The sequence below is a fragment of the Odocoileus virginianus genome, chromosome 10 (assembly GCF_023699985.2).
Source record: "Odocoileus virginianus isolate 20LAN1187 ecotype Illinois chromosome 10, Ovbor_1.2, whole genome shotgun sequence".
NCBI classification, from domain to species: domain Eukaryota; kingdom Metazoa; phylum Chordata; class Mammalia; order Artiodactyla; family Cervidae; genus Odocoileus; species Odocoileus virginianus.
Genome location: NC_069683.1, coordinates 24,200,888 through 24,228,419, shown reverse-complemented (window position 1 = coordinate 24,228,419; position 27,532 = coordinate 24,200,888). Strand labels below are relative to the sequence as shown.

Below are 27,532 nucleotides of genomic sequence, written 5' to 3'. Positions count from 1 at the left end.
TCGGTGCGGGCCTCCGGAGGGGCACGCGAGGGTGAGTGCATGGCAGCCCCCTGGTGCAAGCAGGCGGCAGGAGTGGGGAAGGGCCACTTGTGGCCACACCTGCCCTTGGCTCATCACTGGTTGAGCAATTGGTTAGGCTCTGGGCTTGCTCAAGTCTGGCTCCAAAAGTGCCAGTAACCAGTCTCAGCCCAGCAGGGCCCCAGCGTGTCCACTGGTCCTGGCTATGCGCTGACCCAGACACCCCCAGGAAGCTCCCAGTCTTTCTTACCCGCCGGGAGGCCTAGAGGCAGAGCCAGCCGCCCCCACACCTCACACCCGAGAGGTGACGTACAGCGAGTGCACGCGCTCGGCCAGGGTGCTCTGCAGGTCCTGCAGCGGGGCCAGGCCCTGCACTTTGCTGCTGCGGCCGTAGATGAGCTGCCGGAAGGAGTCCTGCTCCAGCAGGGCCTTCATGTGCTTGAGGAAGAAGCCCTCGCAGAACAGGGCCAGTTCGGGGGCGTTGTGGATCTGGGGGGGGGGGGGGGGCAGGGAGAGGGGTGAGACCCACAGCTGCAGCACAGCCCTGCCCGAAACTGCCCCAAATAGTCCTCATGGGCAAAGGTCCAGCTTCAAGCCCCAGGCCCGGGGAGGCAGGCAGGCCCTATCTCTGCATCTTAAGGCAACTGAATTCCTCATCTGAATTCTTTCCATGAGCATCTCCTCGGGTTAGACTGATCTGGGTTCAAATCCCAGCTGTGCCACCAGGGAATATCCTGGCGTCTTGTTCTCAGCCTGGGTCCTGCTGGTGACAGCTTGTTGAGGGGCGGTCATCATCCCCATGGCATTGGAAGCGCCCTAAGGGCAGGGGCTGTCAGTGGGATGTGTAACATAAGGCCCAGCACACGAGTGTTCACGTGGTAAGCGCTCGGCGAACACTGAGCGCCCTCTCTGGGCCGGGCACAGGCCCCGAGGCCCAGGTCAGTGATGCTCTCAGAGCTGATGATCCAGATCAGGGGCACGAGAGAAGCCAAGGAGCCAACCAGGCAAGGTGACCACGGACAGTAGTCAGTGCTCTGAGGCAGTGAGAGCGGGCGAAGGGGCAGAGGTGTGTGACTCGGGGGCACCTGGCGGGGGGAGACTTGCTGGAGGACTGCAGGAGTCCTGGGGTGGAAACGAGTTGAGAGACATGGGCTGTGTGGCCAGAGAGGGAGGCATCGGAAGGGGAGATGTGAGAGGGTCCTGGGGGCCTCGTAAGGGGTGACAGATAAGGGCTGGGTCTTTAGTTTGCAGTGGGAAACCTTTGAAGAGTTTCAGTAGGGGAGTGGTGGGGTCTTCACACTTTTCAAAGAGTCTTGTGGACTGCAGGGCTAAAGGAAGGAAGTGTTGGAGGCCAGGCCAACGCGATTGTCCCAGAGCAGGTCGAAGGGAGGGAAGGGGTGGCTGATGCATTTCGGGTGTGGGTGGTGACCATGGCATCTGCTGCGAGGAGGAAGACTAAGGAGGGCCAGGCTGGGGAGAGACTCGGGTAGTGTCGGGAACTGATCTGATGCGGAGGAGCTCAGCCTTGTGCTGCCCCAGGTCTCAATGCCCAGAGCGGCACAGCTGGCCTGACACCTGGGGTCCACCCGGCTCAGAGCTCGGCTCCCCAGCCGCTGTGCCGCCCCCCTGGGCGGCCATGACCTCAGGCCACAGAGGGGGCGACACTGCCCTTCAAAGCTGCCAGGGCAGAGCAGGGTCAGTGATGGGGGGCAGGGGCGGCAGCGGGTGTCCTCACCTTGGCGTACTTGTAGGTGTTCACGGCGCTCTCCACACTCAGGGTCTGGGAGCACAGGATCTCACAGTGCCGCTGCAGGGCGTCCAGCTGGAACAGGCTGGCTGCTGACAGCAGCTGGCGAGAGGAAGAGGCCGTGGGTGAGCAGGGCCAGGCCCGTGGCCCCGGCATCACGGAAAGGGAGCCCCGGGGTGCCCTCCTGACCCCCAGGACCCTCCCTGCCCACTGCCCGTTAAGTCTGATGGCCTCGATTTATTTCTACTCCAGGCCATCTAGGTATTTGCTAGGACACCTCAGGAGGCATCCAACAGGTGACAGATACTGGTTGGAATTTCTCAATTCGGGAGGCCTTCAACTATGAGCTGCCTGCTCCTCTGCACGACCTTCTAGCCAGGCACGTGGCCAGCAGCGGGTCCGTTCTCTAAGCGGTAACCTGGTAAGGTGGAGGGGTACCTGCTGCCTTCTGATTCTTTTGTACCTTCCCTCAGAGGTGGCCCTTTCTAACCCTGAGGTGTCGCCCAGAAGGTTGGGTTCCACGGGTGCACCATTTCCCATGTGCTCAGAAGAGCGAGGACCTGCAGGGAAGCAGGGGATCCTTGCAGAGGTCCCCTTCCTTCCCTTATGTCTCCAGTGCTGTGTTTCTGAGAGTGGGGTGGGTGAGACCTGGCAGATGTCTCAGGCTGGGCACAGGCATGGTGGATGGGCTCAGGGACTCCCCGCTCCTCTCCCCGGGCCCAAGCAGACGGGCCAGGTCCTCACCTCCAGGATGTCACCAGTGGGGATGTCCATGGATTCCGTTCCTCCGTAGTACAGATACTGCATCATCATCTGCAGGAAAAAGGCCCCACATGAGCGCCAGGTGGACCCGCAGCACCAGTATCCTCACCCAGCACCCCTGGAGTGCTGCTCCAGTAGCCCCCAGCCCCTCAGTGCCCCCCCCAGAGCACCGCTCCAGGCACTCCCAGCCCCTAGATGCTCATCCCCTCTGCCCCCGCCTCTGTGTGTTGATATCTGCACACCCCCCCCCCCCCGACTCCCATCAGACATTTTTGTGCTTCCACTGGAATGCGTATGGCAAGCTTCCTTCCACAGAGTGGATTTGCTTCAATCCTCACAACAGCCCTGTGAGCCCAGGAGCAGATACTCTTCACGGCTGGGGAAACTGAGGCCAGGGAGGGAGGCTGATGAGGCTGACTCCTCCCCCTCCTTCCAGCACACCAGGCACCTCACGACTCAGATTCTCCTCTTACCGAAATTCTAAACATGGGGCTCTGAGGGGGCGACTGTCTTCCCTCAGAATCCCAACTCCTGGCCTCCCCGTCGGTGCTAGCCCCTCGTGGAAGCCAGTGCGGTGCTGGGGCCCAGGACCTGGCCCTCTGGGTCAGCCTGCTGACCAGTGGGGGCCCCTCGGGGTTCTTGAGAGCAGAGGCCCTGTGACACCACATGAGGTGGCCTGGGGAGGGGGCTATGTGTAGTTCTGCTGAGATCCGACTTACAAGCTCTGCCATCATGCTGGAGACTGGGGAGTTTCCAGCTGGAAAAAGAAAAATGATTCTCCCTGGTTGGCTGAAGAAACGGCCCCAGCAAGGAGCTGGCAAGGGTATAAATAAACACGGCTCCAGCCGGCACAGTCGGGCTCTGTTAGGACTGGCCCCCAGGCTGGAAGAGGCACCAGAGGGTCTAGAGGGAAGGAGCCCAACCTGGGGCGGGTGGGGAGAGGGAAGAGGCCTTGCCAGCCGCGTCCAGGCCCAGGGCCTGTCCAGGAGGCATCAGCCTGCCCTTCCGCTCAGAGGAGCGCGGGCTCCCAGAGGTCTTGCACAGCCCCCGCGGGAGCTCAGGTAGAGATCTTAAAGCTACATGGATGTACCTGTGTCCCACTACTCCAGGCAGTGTGTGCCTTGGGCGGGCCCATGCCTGGCTTCCTCCGCCACCCCCCACACTGGGGGCTGAGTGCCCAGCACTGGGAGTGGGGCGGCTCCCACCTCAGGGATTCTTTCCTAGGTGTTAGTTTCAGGACAGCCCCGAGGTGAGAAGGGGCCCAGGGAGACAGGCGACAGCCTGCGACTCCTCTTCCTGGCCTAGAAGAGGCCTCCTGCCGCTTCTGGGAGCTGGTCTGGGCCAGGCCCAGCTCTCGTGGCACGTGGATCTCCCTGAGGCACCTGAATGCAGATGAGCCCACAGAAGTGGGACCAGAATTGCCCTCTTGGAGCCTTGCTGGGGGAACCGGGCTGCTGGAAGGCAGCTGTGGACATTAATTTCCCACAGCCCAGCAACCCCCAGGCAGGATGTGGGTCACCTAAAGCAGGCAGCCTGCAGGGCTGGAGTGGGCAAAGGGCTGCTCCCAGTGAGGCCCCAGGCAGGACCAGCTGCAGGGATGGCCTCGCTTCCTTCTGCCTGGAGTGGGCCACCAGGAGCATGACCACTGCAGGGACAGGGCTGGGGCCAAGAGCCACGTCAGAACGGCAGGGCTATCCCCCAAAGGCCCAGGTTTAGTCGGCAGTGACCCTGGCAAGAGTCTACACCTGTGCTGTCTAATCGATAGCCACTGGCCACCTGTGACTTTTGAGTATTTGAAAAATGGCTGCTCTGAATGAATATTGTGTCAAAACTGCATTTCAAACACTGTGTGAAAAAAATAAAACATTTCATTAAATTTTTATGTGGAAATGATACTGTTTTGGCTACATTAAGTTCAATTAAAATAAAACTAATTTCACCTGTTTATTTTCACTTTCTCCCTCATCTATTAGGCAATTTTACATAACCTAGGCGCCCAGCATTATCTTTCTATTAGAGCACTGCTTAAATCTCCTTGGGCCTCTGTTTTCTGTTCTAGAAAACAATGATCTCAAGTTCTCTTTGTGTTGTGAGAGCCAATGAGATGTCTGGGGGCTGCTCTGAAACATAGGCTTTTTTAGGAGGTCTCGGCCCTGGATTGCTGACTTCAGCTGCCCACCCCCGCACCCAACTCCCCGCCCCCTGGGATGGCAGAGCTTTGTTCCCAGAGAACCCACAGGGCCAGGCCAGTGGCTAACATGCCCCAGGCCCACATGTGCCCTGATGTTGACCTGTTGTCCCTGTTTACCCCCGTGACAACCCTGAGAAGTCATCAAGGGCTGCCCAGCCTCTCCTGACACGGGCGTCATCCCCTGCTGAGCAAATGCAGCCTCAATGGCAGGGGTCACCCTCATCACATGTGTGCCCTCACCCCCACCTCCCGCCCAATCCCTGCTGCCCTTCTCAGACCCACCTCCTGTGTCGGGTCGTGACCCCACCTCACGCTCCAACTCACCTGGACTTTGGGCTTCTTAGCCAAGCAACTTTCTAGAGTTGCTCCCCTCCCCAGGGAGTTTGGCTCGAGGCACGATGATAAGAGGGGAGGGGAGGCACCATATGCCCAACCCTGGGCCTCCTCTGACCCCTGTCATCAATTGATGCCAAGTCCCCCATTCTCCCCTCATCCACACCCCTCTACCCTGCTGCCTCTACCTGGCTGCCATCATCACTCAGCTGGATTTCTCACCAGCTGCTCACCTGGTCTGGCTACATTCCTGTCCCCTCCAGTCCTTCCCTCACCCTCCAGAGTGCGTGAGGTCACACAAACTGGACCATTCCACACATCCTAAGATTGAATCCTGGCTCTATCTTCTCCAAGCTGTGTGACCTTGGACAAGTTACTGAACTCTGCCTGCGACACCTCATGGACCAAGGGGGGATAATAACACGTGCACCTCCCTGGACTGTGCTGTGACGCTTAACTGATAAATGCACTTAGAACCATGCCTGGCTAAGTGACCTCATAGTAGCTTCTAACTGTCCTTCGGTTAAAGCTCAAGCCCTTCATGGGATGGCTCCTCGGGGGCAGCCTCAGCCTCATTTCTGGATGTTCTTCTGAATGGCTGCCAGGACTTGGCCAGGAAGCATTTCCTAAACAGGTCGTGGTCTCTGGTGGTCGTGGTCTCTGCATTGCTCTGTCTACCTGGAGCTCCTGATACCCGGCTGACCGCCCTGGTCCCCAGGAAATTTCCCCCTCCGCAGCTTTGGTGCCACTTCCTGCACTGCCGGCGCCTCCCCACCACTCCCAGTCACATTCATTCATAGTCCTGTCTCCTGGAGGGCAGGGTCCCTGTCCTGTTTACTGCTGTCTCCGTGGTACCCATAGGTGACTAAATGCTAAACAGATGACTACGGGAACAAGAGAGAGGGACTAAACCCTTTTAGATGGTGGCTCCTCATGCTTCTGTGGGGCTGTGATCTCTCCCATTAGGTCACAAGCCTGTCCCAGGCAAGGCCAGGTCCTGGGCTCACATACCAGCTGCCACTTGGCCTCTGTCTCAGGCCCTAAGGGTCACCCCTACAGCCTGAAGACCACTTTCTACAAACGAACTCCTCACTGGGGCTCAGCTTAGACCCCAGCCAGTCCCTTCCAGACCTTGCCTGCCACTCCTGGAGGCCAGCCTGGAGCTTCTATCACACAACCTGACATTCTCCAAAGCTTAGAGAACGAAAGTCCTGACCTTAATGATCTCCCACAACCAGGATGGGCTCATTGTGATGCTTTCTGCTTGGTCAGCATGGCTAGGGTCTGATGCTGGGAAAGAGTGACGGGCCTACACTGGTGCATGTGCACATCACTCTCCATCTATTTGGGGTCTTGTTAAACTGGGGGGGGGCCTGGCATGGGGCCTGAGGCTCTGCATTCCCAACAAGTGCTCAGGCAAGTCTGTGCGCTGGGAGCTCACTCAGGACAAGGGCTCAGAGGTTGCATGTGTGGTGTGTGCCTGCCCTTACATGCCCATCAGGTTGCCCAGACCCCTCACCCAGTGGTTAGAGCTCAGGACCCATGAGACAGACTCTGAAGCTGCAAACTCACAATGGAAAGTCTACCTTGGCTGGGAAATGCCTAGATGCTCCAACCTGACCACTGAGTCAGCAAAACACAGAAGGTATTAGGGATGGAGGGGAAGATTATGGCCTACTCACAGCTGACTCTGCCCAGATGGACCAGCCAGGGCCGGGTCCTGGGGGGGGAGGGGCACCCCTAGAAAAGCCTGCAGCGCTGAGGTACACACACCTGGAAAATGTGGTACTTCATGTCGCCTATCTCGATGGTTTTACTGCTGTCGCCATCTTGCTCTGATTTATTGGTCATCAGCGTCTTGAACCTGGAGCCAAGGAGATGAGACAAGGAAGGGCTTGAATGTGACTTTTATTCCATCACCGCGTGGCAAAGGCCCCATCCGTCGCCTGACCGGTCACCAGGGGACAGGAGCATTTTAAAAATCACTGCTGTGCTTGTGAAAGAATTTTGGGCAAGTAATGTTTTACATTGTCCTGGGCTGACAGACAGCTGGGCTGAGCCCCGACCTGTCCCAGCTGCCCTCTAGCTTAGTGACCGTAACACCTGTGGCTGGAAAACTGACATTCATGCTAGAACATTCATGTTTTCTTATCATCAAAAGCAATGGTTTGACCAGAACAATGACCAAGCTCTTCTTGGAGAACTCTGGGTCCCCTCGTGACTGTCCCTCTGCCACCTGTGGGGTGGGTGGGGGGTCCCCTGCTCTGTGACCACCCTCTGGGGGGGCAGAGGCTCTTCTCCAGCCTGCTCATCACCTCATATCTAAATGAAGCTGTCCTTCCCCCTTCCCGGGGGTACAGAGAATTCATTATCTGGGCTGCCTACCTGTTAGAAGCTGTCACCAGCAGGACTTTATGTGCATAAAACAGCTTTCCTTCCACAAGGAAGGTCACATCTGACATCTCCTTGTTGTTCAAAAAGTGAGGATCTGTCGGGGGGAAGGAGAAGGGGATGACGGAGGTGCCCACCGCCTGGGCACTTGGAAAGGGGAAGGAGGACAGAGATGAGAGGGAGGGGAGAGGAGAGAGGAGGCGGGGAGGCCTCACCGAGTCTGGCCGGCAGCGTCTTGCGGAGCTCGGGGATGCGGGGGATGGGGCTGCTGCCGTAGCAGTGCGTGAAGATGGTCGCTAGCTGCTGCGTGACCGAGTCATTCTGTTGGGCGAGAGGCGGGGAGGGGCATCAGCTCGACCCCCATCTGGAGGCTGTGTGTTTACAGCTCCAGGTACACCAGGCCAGCTTCAAAAGTCCAGGCCAGGATCAGCGCAGCACTTCCCTTCATTCCCCCTGGATCTGGTCTGGCGAGGGAGGCCTGGTCCTTCCACATGGACTCCCCAGATTGCTTTCTTGGCCAGGCTCCGGCCCAGACAGACCCCTGGCTTCTGCAGTCAGGCAAGGGGGGTCTGGGTGAGGGCTGGACGTCCACCTGCAGGGTGCCTGTGTCCTTCCGTCCCTATCTGTCTGCCTGTGTGTCAGTCTCCGGGTCCATCCCGTGGTCTGTCTGCCCGTGAGGCAGTCTCCGGGTCCGTCCTGTCGTCTGTCTGCCCGTGAGGCAGTCTCCGGTCTGCCCTGCGGTCTGTCTGCCCGTGAGGCAGTCTCCGGGTCCGTCCTGTGGTCTGTCTGCCCGTGAGGCAGTCTCCGGTCCACCCTGCGGTCTGTCTGCCCGTGAGGCAGTCTCTGGGTCCGTCCCGTGGTCTGTCTGCATCCCACGGTCTGTCTGCCCGTGAGGCAGTCTCCGGGTCCACCCCGCGGCCTGTCTGCCCGTGAGGCAGTCTCCGGTCCGCCCCGCGGCCCGTCTGCCCGTGAGGCAGTCTCTGGTCCGCCCCGCGGTCTGTCGGGGCCTCGGGGGCTGCCTCACCTTGCTGGTCTTGAGGATGTCGAACATGAGCGGCAAGCCCTCGGTCACCAGCTCCTCGTTGTACTCGTCCTCTTTGATGGAGCTGAAATCCCGCAGGAGGCTCTGCACCACCGAGTACCGAGACTGGGAGAAGGACGTCCTCAGAGACTCGATCCAGACGTGCAGCTTCCAGGGAACTCCTGGGCCAGGAAGGGGCAGGGCAGTCACCCCCCGGGCAGAGCGCTCCCCAAAGGGCCCACTGAGCCCACCTCAGGACAGCCCCCTTTCCGGCAGGCCAATGCGCCTGATGCCTGCCCAACTGGGGGCACCCCCTCGGCCCCGCTCAGCGCAGCCAGTAAGGAAAGCGTTCGTTCACCCTGACGGGCCTCCCTGAGACATAAAAGGGTCTCCAAGTTCCTATCAGATAAGGTGGAGGGATGGCTTTAGGCCAACCGCAGGTAGCCTGAGCTCTGAAAATCCATAGCTCAGCCTGGGAGCATTCACGTGCAGGCCCAGCACCTGCACTGGCCCCACTGGCCTGTTGGGCCCCAGAATTACCTACTGGGGAGGAACCAGTAGGTATAATTATAATTAGGAGGGGTGGCCCCAGAGACTCCAACGCCGGTAGGATATGCAGGGCACTTGGGGACCCCATGATTGTCTAGAAGCCTGAAATGAACCCTGTCCTGTCGCTGAGGGCTTTTCCCAGTGCCTGGCTGCCTGGTGTGTCTATGCACACACAGTGCCACATAATTACTGTTTACCAGCTCCCTGGAGTGTGTCACTGGGGCCGCAGAGGAATCCAAAACTACTCTGTAAAGGTCATGACAAAAACTAGTGATGTTTCTGATAATAAGAGATTGCTTCTCACTCCCCAGCCTCACTGTGATTTAAAAAGGACTGATGGCATTCCCTGGGGACATGGGGCCAAGGGTAGCATCAGCATGCCTGGTTTACTGACTGTACAGGAGTGATATTCCCATTTCCTAGAGAGGAGCACGGAGGCTGGCCCGCCACCAGAAGGCCGTGTGGCTCCCGCTCCCTTGGCCCAGCGCTGGGTGTTCATGTGTTGGGGCCCCCGGGAGAAGAACGATGCTGTTGTCATGCACTGGGCACCCATGGTTAGTGGGCACCGGGCCCTGTGCTGTGTGCGACAACTTCACATGCGCAGGGGACTAGGGAATGTGGCAAGGCTGGGATCTCCCCCAGGTTTGTCTGCCTGACCAGCCGCCTGGGAGGAAAGGAGAAGTCTGCAGGCTTGCAGACCAAGGAGGTGGGGAGATGGGCTGATGGACTGGAGAGCATCTCATTGACCAGAAATGTGGACCCCTGGTGCTCTAGATGCTCCCACAAGACCAGGCCCTGACCAGGGAAGCTGGGGGCTCTGAGGGCACAGGGCTGGCGTGAGGCTTTTGAGACATGTCCCTGCGGAGGACTGTCTGAGGCTCAGGGCACCCCCGGTCCTGGTTTGAGAGGACTGAGCCCTGCCCTGCACTCTGCTGCCTCCTGGCCGCTCTGCCCCTGTGGGCCTGGCCCGCTTGTGTGTGTGTGAGTGTGTGTACGTGTGTCCATGCACACTGAGGAGCAGCACAGCATGTGTGTGTGTGTCTGTGTGTGTGTGCGTACACGCACGCCGCGTGGCCTCACCCAGCGCCCTCAGCTCCATGGTGATGTCCACGTAGCCGTGCTCCGCGCTGTAGTACATGGCCTCCTGCAGGGCCTTGGTGCGCGTCCGGCTCAGTCGCACGGGCCCCTCGCTGCCGCTGCCCTGGCTGGACGCATCGCTCTCCTCCACGCCCTCAGCCAGGATCTCCTCCAGGGACAGCACGTCCGCTTTGGCCTGCTGTGGCTGCGTCAGGAGCTTCCTCAGAACATTCCTGGGGGGAAGGAGATGAAGGAGGGTGATGTCCAAGGCTCTCGCCACGGATGGTGCCTGCTGAGCTGCCTTCTAGCACCCTGTGGCCCAGACAGGCCAACTACGGGGCATCTGCAGGCACAAAGGGCTCATGGTCTTCCCTTCCCAGGCAGGCTGGGCCCTCGAGTGAGTCAGAGAAAGGTGCAGAAGACCCCTCCCTTCTGCCATCTGGGTACTGCTGAGAAGTCATGAGCTCTGGGGCCAAGCAGGTTCTGCCATCCTGTGTGATCTCAGACAGGTTGTTCTACCTCTCTGAGCCCTGACGGCTCTGTCACTGTAGCATGGAGACTCAGCATTGTCCTCCCCCAGTTAATGTGAGGCTCACGTGACATCAGATGCAGAGCGTGATACACAACAATCGTCCTAATAGCAGCCGGCATATTCCCATGTTATTGTTCAGTTGCTCAGTTGTGTCCAACTCTTTGCGACCACATGGACTGCAGCACGCCAGGCTTCCCTGTCCTTCCTTCACCATCTCCAGGAGCTTGCTCAAACTCATGTCCATTGAGTCGGTGATGCCATCTAACCATTTTGTCCTCTGTTGTCCCCTTCTCCTCCTGACTTCTATCTTTCCCAGCATCAGGGTCTTTTTTATATAATGAGTTGGCTCTTTGCATCAGGTGACCAAAGTATTGGGAGCTTCAGTTTTAGCATCAGTCCTTTCAATGAATATTCAGAATTGATTTCCTTTAATATTGACTGGTTGGATCTCCTTGCAGTCCAAGGGACTCTCAAGAGTCTTCTCCAACACCACAGTTCAAAAGCATCAATTCTTCGGCACTCAGCTTTCTTTATAGTCCAACTCTCTCATCCATACATGACCACTGGAAAAACCATAGCTTTGACTAGACGGACCTTTGCTGGCAAAGTAATGTCTCTGCTTTTTAATATGCTGTCTAGGTTGGTCATAACTTTTATTCTAAGGAGCAAATGTCTTTTAATTTCATGGCTATAGTAACCATCTGCAGTGATTTTGGAGCCCTCCAAAATAAAGTCTGTTACTATTTCCATTGTTTCCCATCTATTTGCTAAGAAGTGATAGGACAAGGTGCCATGATCTTAGTTTTCTGAATGTTGAGTTTTAAGCCAACTTTTCACTCTCCTCTTTCACTTTCATCAAGAGGCTCTTTAGTTCTTCTTCACTTTCTGCCATAAGGATGGTGTCATCTGCATATCTGAGGTTATTGATATTTCTCCCAGCAATCTTGATTCCAGCTTGTGTTTCTTCCAGCCCAGCGTTTCTCATGATGTACTCTGCATATAAGTTAAATAGCAGGGTGACAATATACAGCCTTGACGTACTCCTTTCCCGATTTGGAACTAGTCTGTTGTTCCATGTCAAGGCTATGGTTTTTCCAGTGGTCATATATAGATGTGAGAGTTGGACTATCAAGAAAGCTGAGTGCTGAAGAACTGATGCTTTTGAACTGTGGTGTTGGAGAAGACTCTTGGAAGTCCCGTGGGCTGCAAGGAGATCCAACCAATCCATCCTAAAGGAGATCAGTCCTGGGTGTTCATTGGAAGGACTGGTGTTGAAGCTGAAACTCCAATACTGTGGCCACCTGATGCAAAGAGCTGACTCATTGGGAAAGACCCTGATGCTGGGAAAGATTAAGGGCAGGAGGAGAAGGGGATGACAGAGGATGAGATGGTTGGATGGCATCACCAACTCGGCGGACATGGGTTTGGGTGGACTCTGGGAGTTGGTGTTAGACAGGGAGGCCTGGCGTGCTGTGATTCATGGGGGTCACAAAGAGTCAGATGTGACAGAGCAACTGAACTGAACTGAACTGTTGTTCTATGTCCAGTTCTAACTGTTGCTTCTTGACCTGCATATAGATTTCTCAGGAGGCAGGTGAGGTGGTCTGGTATTCCCATCTCTTAAAGAATTTCCCAGTTTGTTGTGATCCACAGCCAAAGGCTTTAGAGTAGTCAATGAAGCAGGAAGTAGATGTTTTTCTGGAATTATCTTGCTTTTGCTATGATCCAACAGATGTTGGCAATTTGATCTCTGGTTCCTCTGACTTTTCTAAATCCAGCTTGAACAACTGGAAGTTCTTGGTTCACATACTGTTGAACTCTAGCTTGGAGAATTTTGAGCATTGCTTTGCTAGCGTGTAAGATGAGTGCAATTGTGCGGTAGTTTGAACATTCTTTGGCATTGCCTTTCTTTGGGGTTGGAATGAAAACTGACCTCTTCCAGTCCTGTGGCTACTGCAGAGTTTTCCAAATTTGCTGGCATATTGAGTGCAGCACTTTCACACTTCCCAAGGAGCAAGCATCTTTTAATTTCATGGCTGCACTCACCATCCAGTGACTTTTGAGCCCAAGAAAATAAAGTCTCTCACTGTTCCTATTGTTTCCTCATCTATATGCTATGAAGTGATGGGACTGGATGCCATGATCTTAGTTTTTTGAATGCTGAGTTTTAAGCCAGCTTTTTCACTCTCCTTTTTCACCTTCATCAAGAGGCTCTTTAGTTCTTCTTCACTTTCTAGCATGAGAGTGGTTTCATCTGCGTATCTGAAGTTATTGATGTTTCCCCCAGCAATCCTGATGTTGCCATGTACCAAAATGGCATTTAACCCTCCCTGAGGGAGGAACCTCGGGATTCATGGGTGATGAATACATCTTGCTCAACGTCACACACGAGGGAGATGTAGACTCAGACCCAGGGCTCCAAGCCCCAGGCTCTTCTGTTGCATCCTTGTGGCCTGGGGCTCTAGATGGCTGTCTCATGGGCAGGCCCCCAGGCCACTTGGGACGGAGCCTTCTCCCTGCAGACCTGCCTGCCTCTCCCCCACCCCTCCCCACCTTGTGATGGAGGCCGGGCTGTGCCCCAGTCGGTACTCTATTAACTCACTGAGCTGACAGAGCAACAGCGGGATGACCCAGGTCCCTCAAGGGAGTCCCTCTTTATCTCCTACTCACCTCTTCCCTGTCGCCCTTTGACCCCAGAGCTGCTTTGCTCTGGTCTCACCTCTGCCCTTCACACTCCCGGGCAGGCCTGGCCCCTAATAAGTAGGGTCCACTATCTGCTCCTGGAGCAGGACGTGATTTCTAGCAGAGCCACCAGAAGCATCTTCGTGGTGGAGCTGAAGTCTGGGTGGAAGCCCCTAGCGCTCCCGGCTGTGGCGGGCAATGGAGAAGCAGCCCAGGCGCAGGAAGGGATGGGGTCCTGGGGCAGCCCTGGCTGGCTGCAGGCAGAGGGTCTTCCGGGGGAATGGGAGGGCCTGCCCTGGGCACCCCCCACCCCGTGTCTGCAGGCCTCCACTCTCTGGGGCCCCCATGCTGCCTGGAGACCTGTATCTTCTTTCTGGCTGGAGTGCAGGCAGCTACCCTCTATCCACCCCTCCCTCCATCTCTGGAAAGATCTCCAGGCCGAGCTTTTCTGCTCCTGAGAGCCTGCTTCGTGCCCCACAGAACACGGGGCAGGAAGCCCCGGGCGGGTACCTGTGGCCATGCGCGGCTGAGTGGCTGAAGCAGTTCATTTCCTCGTGGAGGGAGGAGGCCATGCCGTTGGCTTCGAGCATGCTGAGGAGGGGGTCGGCGCCCCGGCTAAGCAGCAAGCTGACCAGCTCGTAGTTCCCTGAAAGAAGAGACAGGCCAGGAATGCTTCCTCCACCCGCATCACTGCCCCTCTGCTGGGCCTGCCTGGGCACTGAGCACCACAGAAAGACTGACGATGGAGTGAGGGGCAGCCCCCGGCGCCCTGAAGGAGGGGTTCCAAGGCTTGCCATGGGGGTCTCTGTGTGTGGCTCAGCCAGGCAGGGTGACACCGTCAGGAGGGGCAGGTGGAACCGCAGGGCAGTCAGGGACCCTGGCTGGGCAGGGCAGCAGGGCACCTACCGGCCGCAGAGGCCAGCTGCAGGGGAGTCTCCGCATAGCTGTCCTCGCCGCCGTTCACCGCCGAGCCCTCCACGTGGGCGCCAGCATCCAGCAGCAACTGCCAAGGCACACGACGGGCATTGAGCATGGAGGGGAGTGTCTGGGCCATGCGCACGGGAGGCTTCGGGGAGGGACCTTTAGTTTCCTCCCGGCACGTGACCAACAACCAGCTCCCTCGGGCATCCAGGATTGTAAAACTCCTGGTTACCTTCATGGTTCTAAGTGTCCAGAATCATCCAGAATTGTAAAACTCTTGGTTACCTTCACGGTTCTAAGTGTCCAGAATCTTCCCCTCTGCTTTTTGTGGTCTTGGACGAAGCCCCTGAGCTAGAGGGACCTCTGAGCTATCTCCTCCTTTCAAATAGTTTCCTATAAACTGACCACAGTGAAGAACAGAAGGTATATGTGTGCTAACTCGCTTCAGTCACGTCTGATTCTTTGCGACCCTATGGACCATAGCCTATCAGGCTCTTCTGTGCATGGGATTCTTCAGGGTGGAGTAGGTTGCCACGCCCTCCTCCAAGGGATCTTCCTGACCCAAGGACTGAACCCACATCTATTACGTCTCCTGCATTGGCAGCCAGGTTCTTTACCACTAGCACCACGTGGGAAGCCCAAGAACAGAAGGTAACACCCTCCAATCCACCAGGGGAATCTGAGGCTCTTGACACAGCAGAGGTTGTGAGAAAGGCAGAGCCTTTCATCTAGAAAATGGGAGAGAGGCCTGCCTTGCAACGTTGTTGGGGATTAAGTGAAGAGGTGCTCAATTCTCCATAGGAGTTCAGTAACCAGTGGCTTCTAGGGTCCTCTTCAGAGAGGTTCCATGAGCTGCCCAAGGCTGGGCAGTGCAGGGCTGGAGCAGACCTGGCTGTCTGAGACACCAGGTAGCCTCTCCCGGTTCTGGCAAGGGCAGGCCTTGCAGGGGACAGATGGAGCAGGGCTAACAGATACCAAGCAGTTCCCGCTGGGCCAGCTGGCTTTGCCTTGGGTGGGGGTGGTGTCAGCACCACCAACAGGTAACTTCAGTCCATCTCACCTTTCCTGACTGGCTGCTCTGGAGGGAGCCGCCTTTCCCACCCTCCCAGGTTTCCAGAGACTGAGGCCCCTGAGACCGCGCTTGAGCAACTAGGCCAATCCTACCCGCCCCCACCTGGGACCAGGTGCGAGGGGTCCAGGCTGACCTGTCAGTCTCCCCACAATGTGGGTGTGGGGGTGGCTGTTGGCAGCAGGCTCTCATCAGTCAGAAAGCAGCTGTGGCAGCGATATCTGAGCCAGAGCGCCAAAGCAGCGGAGGAAGACAGAGACCTGCCCGACAGGCTGAAACTGGGCACCAGTCCAGACAAGCCCAGGGCACAGCCCTGAAGGCCGGTCTGGGCCAGGGTGGAACTCTGCTCAAGGTCTCAGGAGGAAAGTCACCGAGAAGAAGGCAGGATGTAGCAGCCAACCAGCTGACCACCAGCTACAGAATCTCTCATATAGGCCAGGGCTGTGTGGAAACCGATGAACAGGCTGACATGACCCCTGCCCTTGAGGGACCCGCAATCCAGCAGATGGCAAGGGTGTTATGCGAACTCCCAGGAAGAAGCGCTGGAACCCTGCAGGCCTGAGGAGCGAAGGAGTCTGGGAGCCGAGTAGCAGTGTGGCCATGCCCCGTCCACAGCTTCCACTTCCAGGCCTGACCCGACCCTCAGCCAGCCACAGCCACTGGGGCCAAGGTAGGCATAGTGTGACTTGGCTGACAGGTGAGCATTGCCAATCTGAGTCTTCTTTCAGGAACTGAGATGCTGAGAGACTATGGCTGCTGACGGGGAGGAGCAGAACCAGAAGGACAGCATGGTATAAGCCACAGAATTCATGAGGGAGTAAGAACAGCTAAGGGTTGGAAGGATGTTTGGAGTAAAGAAATGGAGCACATCTGCACAGATTCCAGCAACACCCCGAGACTCACCCACAGATGCAGAGAGGCCAGGCAGGCCTGGTATCGTTTGGGCCTGCATCTTGTTCCCTAAAATCTCACATTAGAGGCTGCTCACGTCCTGCAAACTAGAGCCTACTCCTTGGGGGCAGACCAGCTGGGTCTCTGTCCTGCTGACCCAGTAAGCTGGCCTTAACCAGTGCCTCAGGTGTCTCTGATCCCACTCAACACATGTGAGGCTGGGGCAACGCTTGGCTTCAGCCCATCTGGCAAGCTGGGGGCACATGGAGCTCACCTGGACCACAGAGATATGTCCATGCAGCACAGCAAATGTCAGTGATGTCCAGTGCCGGCTATCAGGGTGGATGGAGGGGTGCCTGGGAGAGTTGCTTGGAACCTGGGAAAATACCACAAGGGATCAGTGTTTCCAAGGTGAGTGACATTCCTGCGTGGGTGACACAGGGGCCTGAGCTAAGGGGGAGCCCTGCAGGGATGGTGGCTAGGGGTCAACTCAAGTGCTTTCTATATTCAATTGGCAATGTCTGCCTGGAGTACCTTGTGGACAAGGCTCAAAAGGATGCTCAATTAGTGATGTCTGCCCTGGGCAGAGAGATGGCAGAAGGGGAACTCTTTATGCCTCGGAAGGAGGTAGAGCAAGAAGTGTCTGGAGATGGTAGGGATGGCTGGGGACTAATTTGATAAAAGCGGAAAGGGACTACAGTAACAGAATCATGGCCTTTCTCTCCAATGGACTCCTCTCTGAGCTCACTTCTCTGGCAGGAAGCCCGAATCTTGAGAAAAAACCGTCTTTGCTGACTATGATCTCTGTGTATCGTATATTTCCAGTCCTCTGAGACACATCTACTCTGTTCTCCAAATCATCACATCCGGCATGGATGATGAAGACCTTGGGGTGCTCTCTCTCTGGGTTGGGGGCTCAGTGCAGCCCTTTGGGGCTTTCTCACCTGGATGTCCAAGTTGGCTCCAGCATCAATCAACATCTGGACCATGGCTTCATCCCCAGCAGCACAGGCATACATCAGCGGTGTCATACCCTAAGTGAAGCAAACGCAGATGCTAAACTCTCTGGAAATAGAATGTGAGGACACGTGTTCCATAGGTATCTGCCCTGGAAACCAGATAGAGGTCTCCTGCTTGACCAGCTGCTCATCTGGAACAATCTTGGGTCTTATGCTGGACAGAAGGGGCTGGGCCTGCCCCTCCCAGGCCCAGGGGACATATGACACCTGAAGGATAAGTAGGGGACATTTCTATGAGCACTACAGGTCACCAGAGGGGCAAAGGGCACAGGCCCTACAGCCAGACTCCAGTACAAAGGCAACCCCTGCTGTAAACTTTGTACAAGTTATTTGTACTCTGTGGCTCAGTTTCTTTATCTTTAAAATGGGAATAACAACAGTATCTACCTCACTGGGTTGTTGTAAAGAGTATGAGTTACTATGTATAAAGTGCTTAGCCCAGCTAACTAAGGATGAGCTAACTAATTAAAATAACACAACGCCACCATCACGGCTACCATGTTACATTGACACATCCAAATCTACCCCAGGCCCTGCACTGGTAAATCACCATGTGAACTGGTTTACATTCATCATCTCATTTAATGACCATACCATCCCTATTGGGGAGGTTCTGTTATTATCCCCGCTTCACAGATGAGGAGCAGAGGCGGGGACTGACTTGCCCCACAGTCACACAATATGTAAGAGGATGAACTCAGACGGAACCCAGGCCTGCATGAGCCGAGAAGCTCTTCTCCCCAAGGCATCTCACACAGGGTGGAGAGGTTGATGTGAATGTCTCCTGCTGTGAACAGTTCTGAGCTTTTCTGAAAGCTGAGGCCCAATCCCTACTCGAATTTAAGTGAGCGGTTAACAGAGCCGCCCCTTGGCCGGGAATCTCCTCTGTGGCCAGTAACAGCAAAGGCCGCAGTGGAAAGTGCTATTCCACAGCTGGAAGCTGGCAAGCGTTGGTCTGGAGCCCCGCAATGTTATTTATTAGGTTATTTGTGTGTAGACAAGATCTCCTTACCTCATAAATCCTTGCCTAGAGCACGGAGATAAAGAAATGGCCTGAGATTAATCATGGCTGAGAGGTCCGTCTACCCCACAGATCATTCTACAAACACCGAGGCTGAGGGAACAAACAGGACTTGGGACACTGAGAGGAAAGCCACCGAGACCCTTTGTTTTATTCCCCTTGGCACAAGCTTGCCTTCTTTCCTCTCCACACGTCTGTATGTGGTTCAGACTGTAAGCCAGTCGACATGTCTTGTAAGGAGAAACTACTTTTTTTTTTGCATGTTGGTCCCTCTCCCTAAAGAGGTTAAATCAAGAGACACTGAGGAACAGATTTCAGGGATAATCATCCTATTGACACCAACAAACACGGAGGCACCTTTATGGAGCATTTACTAGGTGTGATGCAGAAGTCGATGGGGCAGGTGCTGTTATCCCACACGCTGGAGGCGAGGAGGCAGGCTCAAGGGGTAAAGCAGCTTGTCTGAGCTGCCACAGCTATGATGGGAGGACTAAACTCCAGGCCCGTCTGAGGCTGGCGTCGTGGGCTTCCCCACCCTCCTGCTGGAGGAGGAAGACATCTACCCCAGGATGAAAGCCCCGGAGCCCGCGTTGACAGAGGTACCTTGGGGAGACACGACACCCAGCCTGTCACCTCCTGGAGCCCTCCTGCAGCAACTCCCTCAGCCTCGTGGTTTCCTGTCCCAGCACATGCCTGACTATCCCGCGCTGATGCTCTGGCTCCCAGCATCTCCCTTCCCTGGGATGCCTCCCCCGACTCCTCTCCGCTGCATCCACCCCCCATCCCCTCCCTCCAGCACGACTCAGGAAGATTCCTTCCCTGACTGCTCCTGCCTGACTTGCCAAAGTCCACTCGGGCTTGGGTTCACCAGGCACCTCATTACAGCCTCTACTGTGTCACCATCTCGTCTGAGAGTGCTACGTGACCTCTATGTGACCTCTCAGCTGCCATTTAACTCCCCCCAAGCTTCCGTGTGGACTTCCAAACTACACCACCATTACCCTGGGGAAGCTCACGCAACTGCATCAAATAAAAATTGCATCTCCCACATGCGGGGAAGGGCCTGGGGTTGGCCTGTTTGGGTTCCTCTAATCCCAGCTCTGCTCCTCATTTGTTGTATGAGCTCTGTACCTCAGTCTCTCTGTCTATAAAATGGGGATGATTCCTACATCACAGGGCTGTGGTCAAGATTAAATGAGTTAATCTGTGCAAAGTGCTTAGAACAGTGCCTGGAACACAGGAAGTGCTGTATAAATGCCAGCTATTCACAGCAAAAACAAAAAAGAAAGCAGCTCAAAAAACTCCAGTTAAAGTCTCCCTAAAATTCCTCCAACACTTCCTGTCCCCTTTTCTGGCTTCATTTAATGCATCAGCACTTTTTACTAACATACTCTGCATTTCGTGTCTTTGTGTTTCTTAGTATCTGTCTCCTGCTCTAGCATGTTAACTCATGAAGTCAAAGATTTCTACTGGAGCGTGGCACACAGGATGCCCTAATACAAGTCTCAGTGATCATTATCCCTAGCTCGCTATCAAGCTGATTTCTCTGGACGTTCTCCCAGCCCTGCACCATCTGGGACAGCCTCCAGCCTTCCAGTGAGGGGAAGCCGAATGCCCGTTACAAATGATTTCCAAGGGGTGCCTGGGAAGTCTCTGAGTTGGCCATCTACGTAGATGGCAGAGTACGTAGAGTAACCCACTTCTTAGAAACATAGCTGAGTGGGTGGGTCTCAGGTCTGGGACAGAACAGACTGAACTACCAGTTACCGCAGTTGCTCATCACTGCAGACTCTGGTCCTGAACCTGGCTGGCGGAGCACTCAGAACGCACCTGGTCATCCATGGTGTTCACCCCATCCGGGCCCAAGGCTTCAATTGCCTGGCTGATGAGGTCAGTCCTTCCGCAATTGAGCATGCGGAAGCCCAGGTCCTGGTTGAATTTTTCAGTAGCCGCTCGGGCATCCAGCCTCCGGAAGGAACTGAAACAGCATTCGGGTCTGTGCAGAAGAGACCAAGTGTGTAAGCCTGGCTGTTTCTGCTAGGACACAGCCTCGCTATGAGAGGTGACACCACTGTGCTAGGCTGATGCCTGGCGTGAGGATGGGGTAGACAGGGAGGGCCAGGAATTACTATCTAATCAGCTGTGACTGGCCTTTTCATGCTCAGTGACAGGAAGAGCACACACTTCAGCTTTTCTATAAACACGTTAAAGAAGTGCTCTGAGCTCTTGGGAGCTGTCAATGATCAGAAATGAAATCCCCCCCAAAATGATCTCTCAGGGGACTTTCTGAGGAGGAAGAAGCTCTGGCTGGGGCTTGGGCCACACACAGTACTCGGTTGTGTATTTTTTTTGCATGGAGAAGGCTGTACTCGTTCTTGAGAATGGTCACTGAGGCCAAGTTCCAGTCCTCGATGCTCCATCCTCTCCCCTCAGTGCTTCCGGGTGAGGCCCAGAGGAACCAAAGAGATGGCAGAGAGTGGACCAGACTCCCAGGTGCAGCCAAGCCATCCTACCAAGGACAGCCACGGCCTGCAGAGGGTGCACCACGGGCTTTCAACAGGTGGCTTTTGCCTGGAGCCTTGATTGGGCCACAGAGTAGGAAGCACGTGTCACAGGATGAAGTCGTGGCATTTATAACGGAGAGAGGAGGGGGAGGGCGAAGCGAGGCTCTCCTAGGTCAGGGATGGCCAGGGGAACGTTTCTCTGGAACAACTTCAAGAGGCCAGTCCAACACAACAGAGGCACCCTGGGAAGGAAACTAAGGACCCAGGCTTGGGGCCACACGGGCCTGGCTTCAAATTCGGGCATGGTCAGCTTGCTAGCTCAGCATCTGTAGGCAAGTTACTGCCCCTCCTGGTCCTCAGCTTCTCCATCTGTAAAATGGGCATTAAAGCCCCTTGTTCTCTGAGGCTGTCAAAGGACTGAGAAAATGCATATAAAATAGGAGGGTTCAGCAGCAGCCTGCACCTAGGAAGTGCTCCAGAAAGTGCTGGCAACCGCAGGGAGGAGGGCCCACTCTGCTGTGTACCCCAAATAGCCTCACTGTGAGCACTCTCTCACCCAAAAGGCAAATGGGAGTCTGCTCTGTGGAGGACACACTGGGGAGCAGCCCAGGCCCAGAACAGATCAGTTCTAAAAGGTGGGCTCACGAGGAGAGCGCCTTAGAGCATATCCAACGCGTGGGCTGCAGCCCCAGCTTTTGGCTCCCTCCCGATCCAGGAGAGTGAGGGAGCAGCGGGTTTATCCAGGCCCTCCCCGCCTCCCTCCTCCCCGGTTCCATACTTGAGCTGCCGGGGCTCGCAGTCCAGGCCGGGCAGCAGCAGCCGGGCCGCCTGCCGGATGTCGCCGCTGTCCACGGTGAGGCTGCGGCGGTGCTCCGCATATGTGATGGCCACACGCATCCACTCCATCAGCGGTGGCAGCAGCATGAAGGGCCTGGGGGGGCGGCAGAGAGAGAGGTTCAGGCCTGGGCAGGGACCCCCTTGAGCACCCACTCTCAGGACAGACATGGAGGCTGGGCCCACCCCCCATAGACCTCTGTGAGGGGAGAATCATGAGGTGTGGAGGGGACCTGACCTTCCTCGGGGAGACCCTGATCTGTCCCCTTCCACAGGAGCTCTGTCAGGACTTGGAAGGGATTCCTGTCACAGGCCACGAGCAGAGCCTGAGGGCCTTTGGTGGTCCAAGAGGAACTGGGGACTCTTGCCCCCTCCACAGAATTCAGACAGGCTCTCCAGGGTGCCTGGGTGCTGAGGAAAGAGTCCCACAGACCCTGGTGTGCCGTTGAGCCGCTTCATCACCACAGACAATACCCCAAGGCTGTTTTCTTCTTGGGAGACGAGGCGATCCCCACTTCTCAGGACTACTGGCAGGCTAAATGAGATGACGCCTATCACACTTTACATGCATTGCTGACAGCTGCTCCCTCAACTGACCCCTGGGCTGAGGTGGATTTAGTCACTTCCTGTGGCAGGCTCAGTGGCCCCGGACCGGTGCTCCAGGTCCTCCAGGGAGGGAGTTTCGGGGCCTATGTCGTACCCAGAACCCACGGCCATGGTGTGAGGCAGCTAGGAGGCTGGGAGAGGCAGTTCAGCAAGGCTTCGGAGCTAGGAACTCAGGGGGCACCTGCAGCGGGTGTTTTGTGGGCCACCATTCACAGGAAGGTGACCACTGCCCCCTGGTGGAGCAATATGGCGGCTCTGCCACTGAGGGCCGGTCCCTGCCCTCCCCACCAAGCTGGACTCCTGTCTGTCTGTCCTCTGCCTGTTCTGGTCCCCCACAGTGAGACCTCAGAATGCTCCACAGCCTAGCAGACCTCAGGCTGCAGAGGGGCCCTGACAGCCAGTCTTGGCTTCATGCCTGCTGCCCCCGCCCCCACCCCATGCCACACCCCTCCACACCCCACTTCCTTTGATACCCTGGGCTCCTCATGCGTTAGGTCCCTGCTGTCACCATCTTTCCCTCAGACAGGCAGAGAGGTACTCTGTCCAGGAGGAAGATCGCCATCCTTTCTCCTCAGCTCCTGAGTAAACCACCTGCCGGAAATGTCCTCACGACACTTCTCTAAGGTTTCCAAAAGCTTAGGTCAAAGTTTTTGGCCAAAGTTTAGGTTTTCAAAGCTTCTCTCTTTGAGGGCAAAGGACGCCTTTTATTTATTTATTTAATAAGATAATCAGATGGGATTTGTAAAAGTGGTTCATTTGGAAGTTATTTTGATGTTCTGGTTCTGACATTCTGAAAATATACCTAGATTTGATTCATTTCACGTGGTTAGTCACTCAGTCATTTCCAACTCTTTGTGACCCCAGGGACTATATAGCCCAGCAGGTTCCTCTGTTCATGGGGATTCTCTGGGCAAGAATACTGGAGTGGATTGCCATGCCCTCCTCCAGGCGATCTTCCCAACCCAGCGATCGAACCCAGGTCTCCCACACTGGGGCGGATTCCGTCTGAGCCGCCAGGGAAGCCCAAAGTGCACTAACTGTACCAACTGCTATGATGACAAGGTGGCCATAGGTTGGGAAAGGCTTGTAGCCCTGGCCTTCAGGGATGCTCAGAACATCACCCCGACTTACTTTCCAGCCCTGACTCAAACCTTTCATCAGGACACAGCAGACCACCAGGCATTCACGGTTCTCAAGCCCACCCTGGCTGTCCCCACCTCCTCATATGACTGAACCAGCTCTCACCTCTGCCCATCCAGATCCATTTTAATCCTTCAAGGACTGGTTCCAACGCCACTTCTTTCTAGAAGCCTTCCCATACCCCTTCTCCAAAGAAAATACTCTTCCTTCTCCAAGATCCCTTAGAACTCTATTCTAGAATGAATATGTCTCATATTCCTGACTAGACTATTCCTCTTTATGACAGGAACGATGCCTCCACCATCCCTGGTTCTCCAAAGTATACCCAGCACAGGGCCTGGACACAACAGATCCTCAGTTAAGTCGAATACTGAAAGGATAGCTAAGCATCAGGAATGTGGCAGAATACATCCGAGTTTTCAGTTCTGGACCAAGTCCTCTTTCTGACCAGAAAAAAAAAAAAAAAATGACATATACTTTTCAAGGGCACAGTGTAGACTAGTTAAGAGTGGGAAGCCCCTTGGTTGTGAATGCCCATTTGAATTCCCCCCAGATATTTCAGAATTTTACAGTTCTTATACCACAGTGCTGCAAGGCAAGCTTAGAGACATACATCTACATATCAGTCCTTCTGATTCAAGGGGAAGGCTTTATTTAAACCACCAGCACTGAAGACTGAAGGGTAAACAAAAAGATAGTTCACAGATGTGCCAGCCATTCTTCCCTATTGTGGCCAACAGCCAAGACAAAGAGCCAAGTGTGGCCACAAACACTCTGAGCAGCATATCCCAGCTGTACTACGGGAAATCCGAGAGGGAACTCAGGAAACCGTGAAGTCTAATCAGATGGTGTCATGATTCATTCCCCAGGCTTGTGCCTCTTACAACTTGGCACGTGAAAAGACGGAGTATTGGTAATTGGTGGGCAGATACTGGGGACTGGTTCATTAAGCCTCCAATTTACCAACTTAGCTGGAGATGTAGAAAACCGAAAACTACATTTCCCAGACTCCTTTGTAATTAGACTTCACCGTTAAGACAAAGCTGCATGAGATCTGATAAATGGATGTGAGGCGGAGGTCCCCTTTGTGTCTTTGCTTGTTCTACTAGCAAACCAAGTCACAAAACATGAGGTATTACTTTCCCCCCTGTAGACCATTCCAGTGTTCATTTCCCAACTCCTGAATGCTTCAGAGACAGCAGTACTGCTACTGAAGTCAATAGCAAAACCTTCTTGACTCCAGCTTCAATCCTGAATTGTAGTTTCTGGGGTTATCTCAGAGGGAGAAGCCCCCCAATAGCAAGTTTTGTATTGTTCTTGGTTGGAGTCATTCCTGGAGGTTCAGGCTTAGACCTGCTCCTTGAGCCCACACAATGATTCTTTTGGCACATAATTCCCTGCATTAAATCCCTTCCTGTTTAAAATACCTAGGGTGGTTTCTATTTCCTGAATTGCACACTGATTAATATTCTCAACATACAAAAATACTCCAGGGTTAAGGCTATCACTATGCCTCTGACTGGTACCCACTTGTCCACACCCAAGGCCATTGCAGGCCCCTAAACGATCCTTTCAAGCCTTTCTCCTTGGCCTACCGGCTGACCTGTGGCCCATAGGAAAGTAAAATGACGAGCAATTCATGGACTTTCTCAGTAACATCCTTCCCTTGGCCTGTGGGCTCCAGGCTACTATTTCCTTTCAGGTTATTTCATCTAGCCCATTGGGCATGCTGAGAAGCTGGCCTGCATTACTGGATATTCTGGAAAATCCCTATAAAAACTCCCATCTGTACTGGCCACAGCTATGTTCTAACAGGGGGTGAAAGGGCTCCAGAGGAGCAAGGCTGGGAATGACTGGCTATGCACCATCCCCAGGGTCTCTCTGGTTCCCTCCCAGAGAAAAAGGCCTGTTTCCCTCTTCTTGCCTTTTTGCCAGGCTGTGCTTGGCCGCAAGCCACTGACTGTCCCCTCTGCTGGGCCTGGCACCTTGGACTAGTGGTTCTCAAGTGCTTTGGTCTCAGGATTCCCTTTGTCCTCTTACAGGTTATTGAGGCGCTCAAAGAGCTCTTGTTAATGTGTGTTGTTCTACCGCTAATTACCGTATCAGAAATTACAACAGAGAATGTCAGACCTCTGAATACACAGGCTCACATCCTGTCAGCCATCAGAGCCATACTGCGCTTGTATGTCACACAGTCTCTGAAAAACTCCCTAGGAACTTGTGAGAAAATGAGTGAAAGGGCAAATAACATCTCATTGTTATTGAGAACTGCTGCCTTAGACAAATGCAGCCTTGACCTAAGGCAAGGCTGCTCTCAGGCGTGGGGTTGGGATCCTGTCCCAGTCCAGTCAATTCTAGAATGGTGTGCGGTTTACATGCAAACTCCTGGCTTAAGGATCTGAGGATTCCACACCGAATCTTCACTGGGAGAAAACCCTAGTTTCTAGAAGCCACTGAACTGAGTCTATAACCTTGGGCATGTCATTACCTTCTTTGGGCCTGTTTTTCTTTTAAAGATGGGGTTAGGTTAGTGGTTTCTAGACACTTACCATCCTGAGAAACCCTTTTGCTGTTATTTCACAGCCTCCTTAAGATTAAAGCTGTACCTTCTGTACCTTCTTCACCCAGACTCTGGAGAGAGACTGCCCTAGGTTGCAATCCATTGCACTCTTGATAAATTAAATTATAATCCTGTGCAAGTTATCTTCTCTCTCTAGACTCAGCTGCCCATCAACAAAATGGGTATCAATAATAGGGCCACCTCACAAGACGGCCAGAAGTATGTACAAAAAGTGCTTAGCACATGGTAAGTTCTTGGTAAAGGTTAGCTGTTACTATCATTTTAGTGTCTGTTGATAGAGAAAATACGTAATAGCGGAAAAGGCTACAAGAATCTATTAAATGCCTCAGCTCCAGCCTTCATCAAGCCCAGCCAATTCCCTCTCCACACCCCCCAACCTTCCTGCAAGTGTAAACATGTAAAGCTTGCAAAAGCCTGCAGCAAGCTGCCCACCACCCACTCCACCCCAGCTCATAAAACAGAGCAACAAAATGCAACCACTATGTTCAGTGTGACATGGAGACTGTTTCTGACAGTGAAGGGCCTTGGCCGTCAAGAACCCTAGACGGGGGAAGGGGCAAGGACAACACAGACCCAGAGGCCACGGGGTCATGAACAAGCGAGGGGGTGAGGGGGTGGGCATGGGATACTGTGAGGGACCTGCAGTCCTTGAGTGCTGCTGGCGGCCTAACCTCGGAAACACCACACATACTACTAGCAAACACATCCGGTCGGGCTGCTACTGTGACAAACAAGGCCACTTAAAAGGGTCACCGACTCGGAGCATTTGTCTTTGTGTGCATAAAATAGCAATTCAAGTCATGTGGAGAACTCGTAAAATGTAGCAAAGAAAGTGGGCCTTTAACAGGAAGTGGGGTGAAGGGGAGGAAACAGAGGCTCCGGGAGGCCCAGTGTCTCGCCTAAGGTCACAGAAGCCTTCAGCACCAACAGGGAGACCAGCCCCAAGCGTCGTGACTCAGTTTCTCTTCTCCCTCTTTAATCGAACATTTGAGCCTGAGTATATCAAGCCAACGGGCTCCCAAGGCCCCTCACCAGGACCAGGCCTGCAAAAGCCATTTTTTCCTGTTCAAAAAGAAATGAAAGAATAAACTTCTTAAGGCCTTGGTTTTAAGAGGTCCCTGCAGCCTGGGAAGGAAAAAAAAAAAAAAACCCTGCCCCACTCAGCAACCGTATGATTTATTGGGATTACAGTCCCACAAGCGGTGTCTTAACAACATGAAACAGGAAACGCCTCCGATTTCCAGCTCAAAGCAGGCTCTGTTCTTCCTTGAGGTGGGCAGGGGCTTTGGGGAGAGAGTCAGGTTGGCAGATGGGGCACAAGCCTGTAACTGGAGGCCCAGGCATGAGAAGACCTTATGCCTCTGTCACCACCGGGCAGGCCAAGTCTGGGGCCAGTAGGTATGTCCCCTCTGCACCCACCCATAAGGACTGGGTTCAAGGATTCAGGCAGGCGGGTCTGGGAGGTGCCCACCGGCTGGGTAGGCCCTCGACACCCTGGGAAATCTGGGCCATGGTTTCTTAACTTCCACCATTGACTGGGAGCAGAGGGGGCCCTGGGGCACGGGCCTGGCTCCTGGGGCTGCGAGGGTTTGGGGGAGGCCCATAACGCCTTAGGCTAGCTCCCTAAAGAGATGTCCCCATCA

At 54.8% G+C, this 27,532-nt stretch overlaps 1 protein-coding gene across 2 annotated transcripts in view; it reads right to left on the bottom strand.

Annotated features, from left to right (window-relative positions):
- Positions 1–217: 217 nt before the first annotated feature.
- The window catches only part of ABTB2 (ankyrin repeat and BTB domain containing 2), a 180,056-nt gene continuing 152,741 nt past the window's right edge, over positions 218–27,532 (bottom strand). For both annotated transcript variants that reach the window (XM_020912246.2, XM_020912247.2), the window contains exons 4-17: positions 21,507–21,659; positions 20,055–20,220; positions 17,129–17,218; positions 16,459–16,560; positions 14,210–14,306; positions 13,814–13,949; positions 10,093–10,322; positions 8,467–8,645; positions 7,658–7,763; positions 7,437–7,539; positions 6,825–6,915; positions 2,510–2,578; positions 1,754–1,867; positions 218–507 (exon numbers count right to left, since the gene is read on the bottom strand). In XM_020912246.2, coding sequence (XP_020767905.2) covers positions 310–507; positions 1,754–1,867; positions 2,510–2,578; positions 6,825–6,915; positions 7,437–7,539; positions 7,658–7,763; positions 8,467–8,645; positions 10,093–10,322; positions 13,814–13,949; positions 14,210–14,306; positions 16,459–16,560; positions 17,129–17,218; positions 20,055–20,220; positions 21,507–21,659 — 1,834 coding nt within the window. In that variant the 3' untranslated portion in view covers positions 218–309. The remainder of the gene's footprint in view (positions 508–1,753; positions 1,868–2,509; positions 2,579–6,824; positions 6,916–7,436; positions 7,540–7,657; positions 7,764–8,466; positions 8,646–10,092; positions 10,323–13,813; positions 13,950–14,209; positions 14,307–16,458; positions 16,561–17,128; positions 17,219–20,054; positions 20,221–21,506; positions 21,660–27,532) is intronic.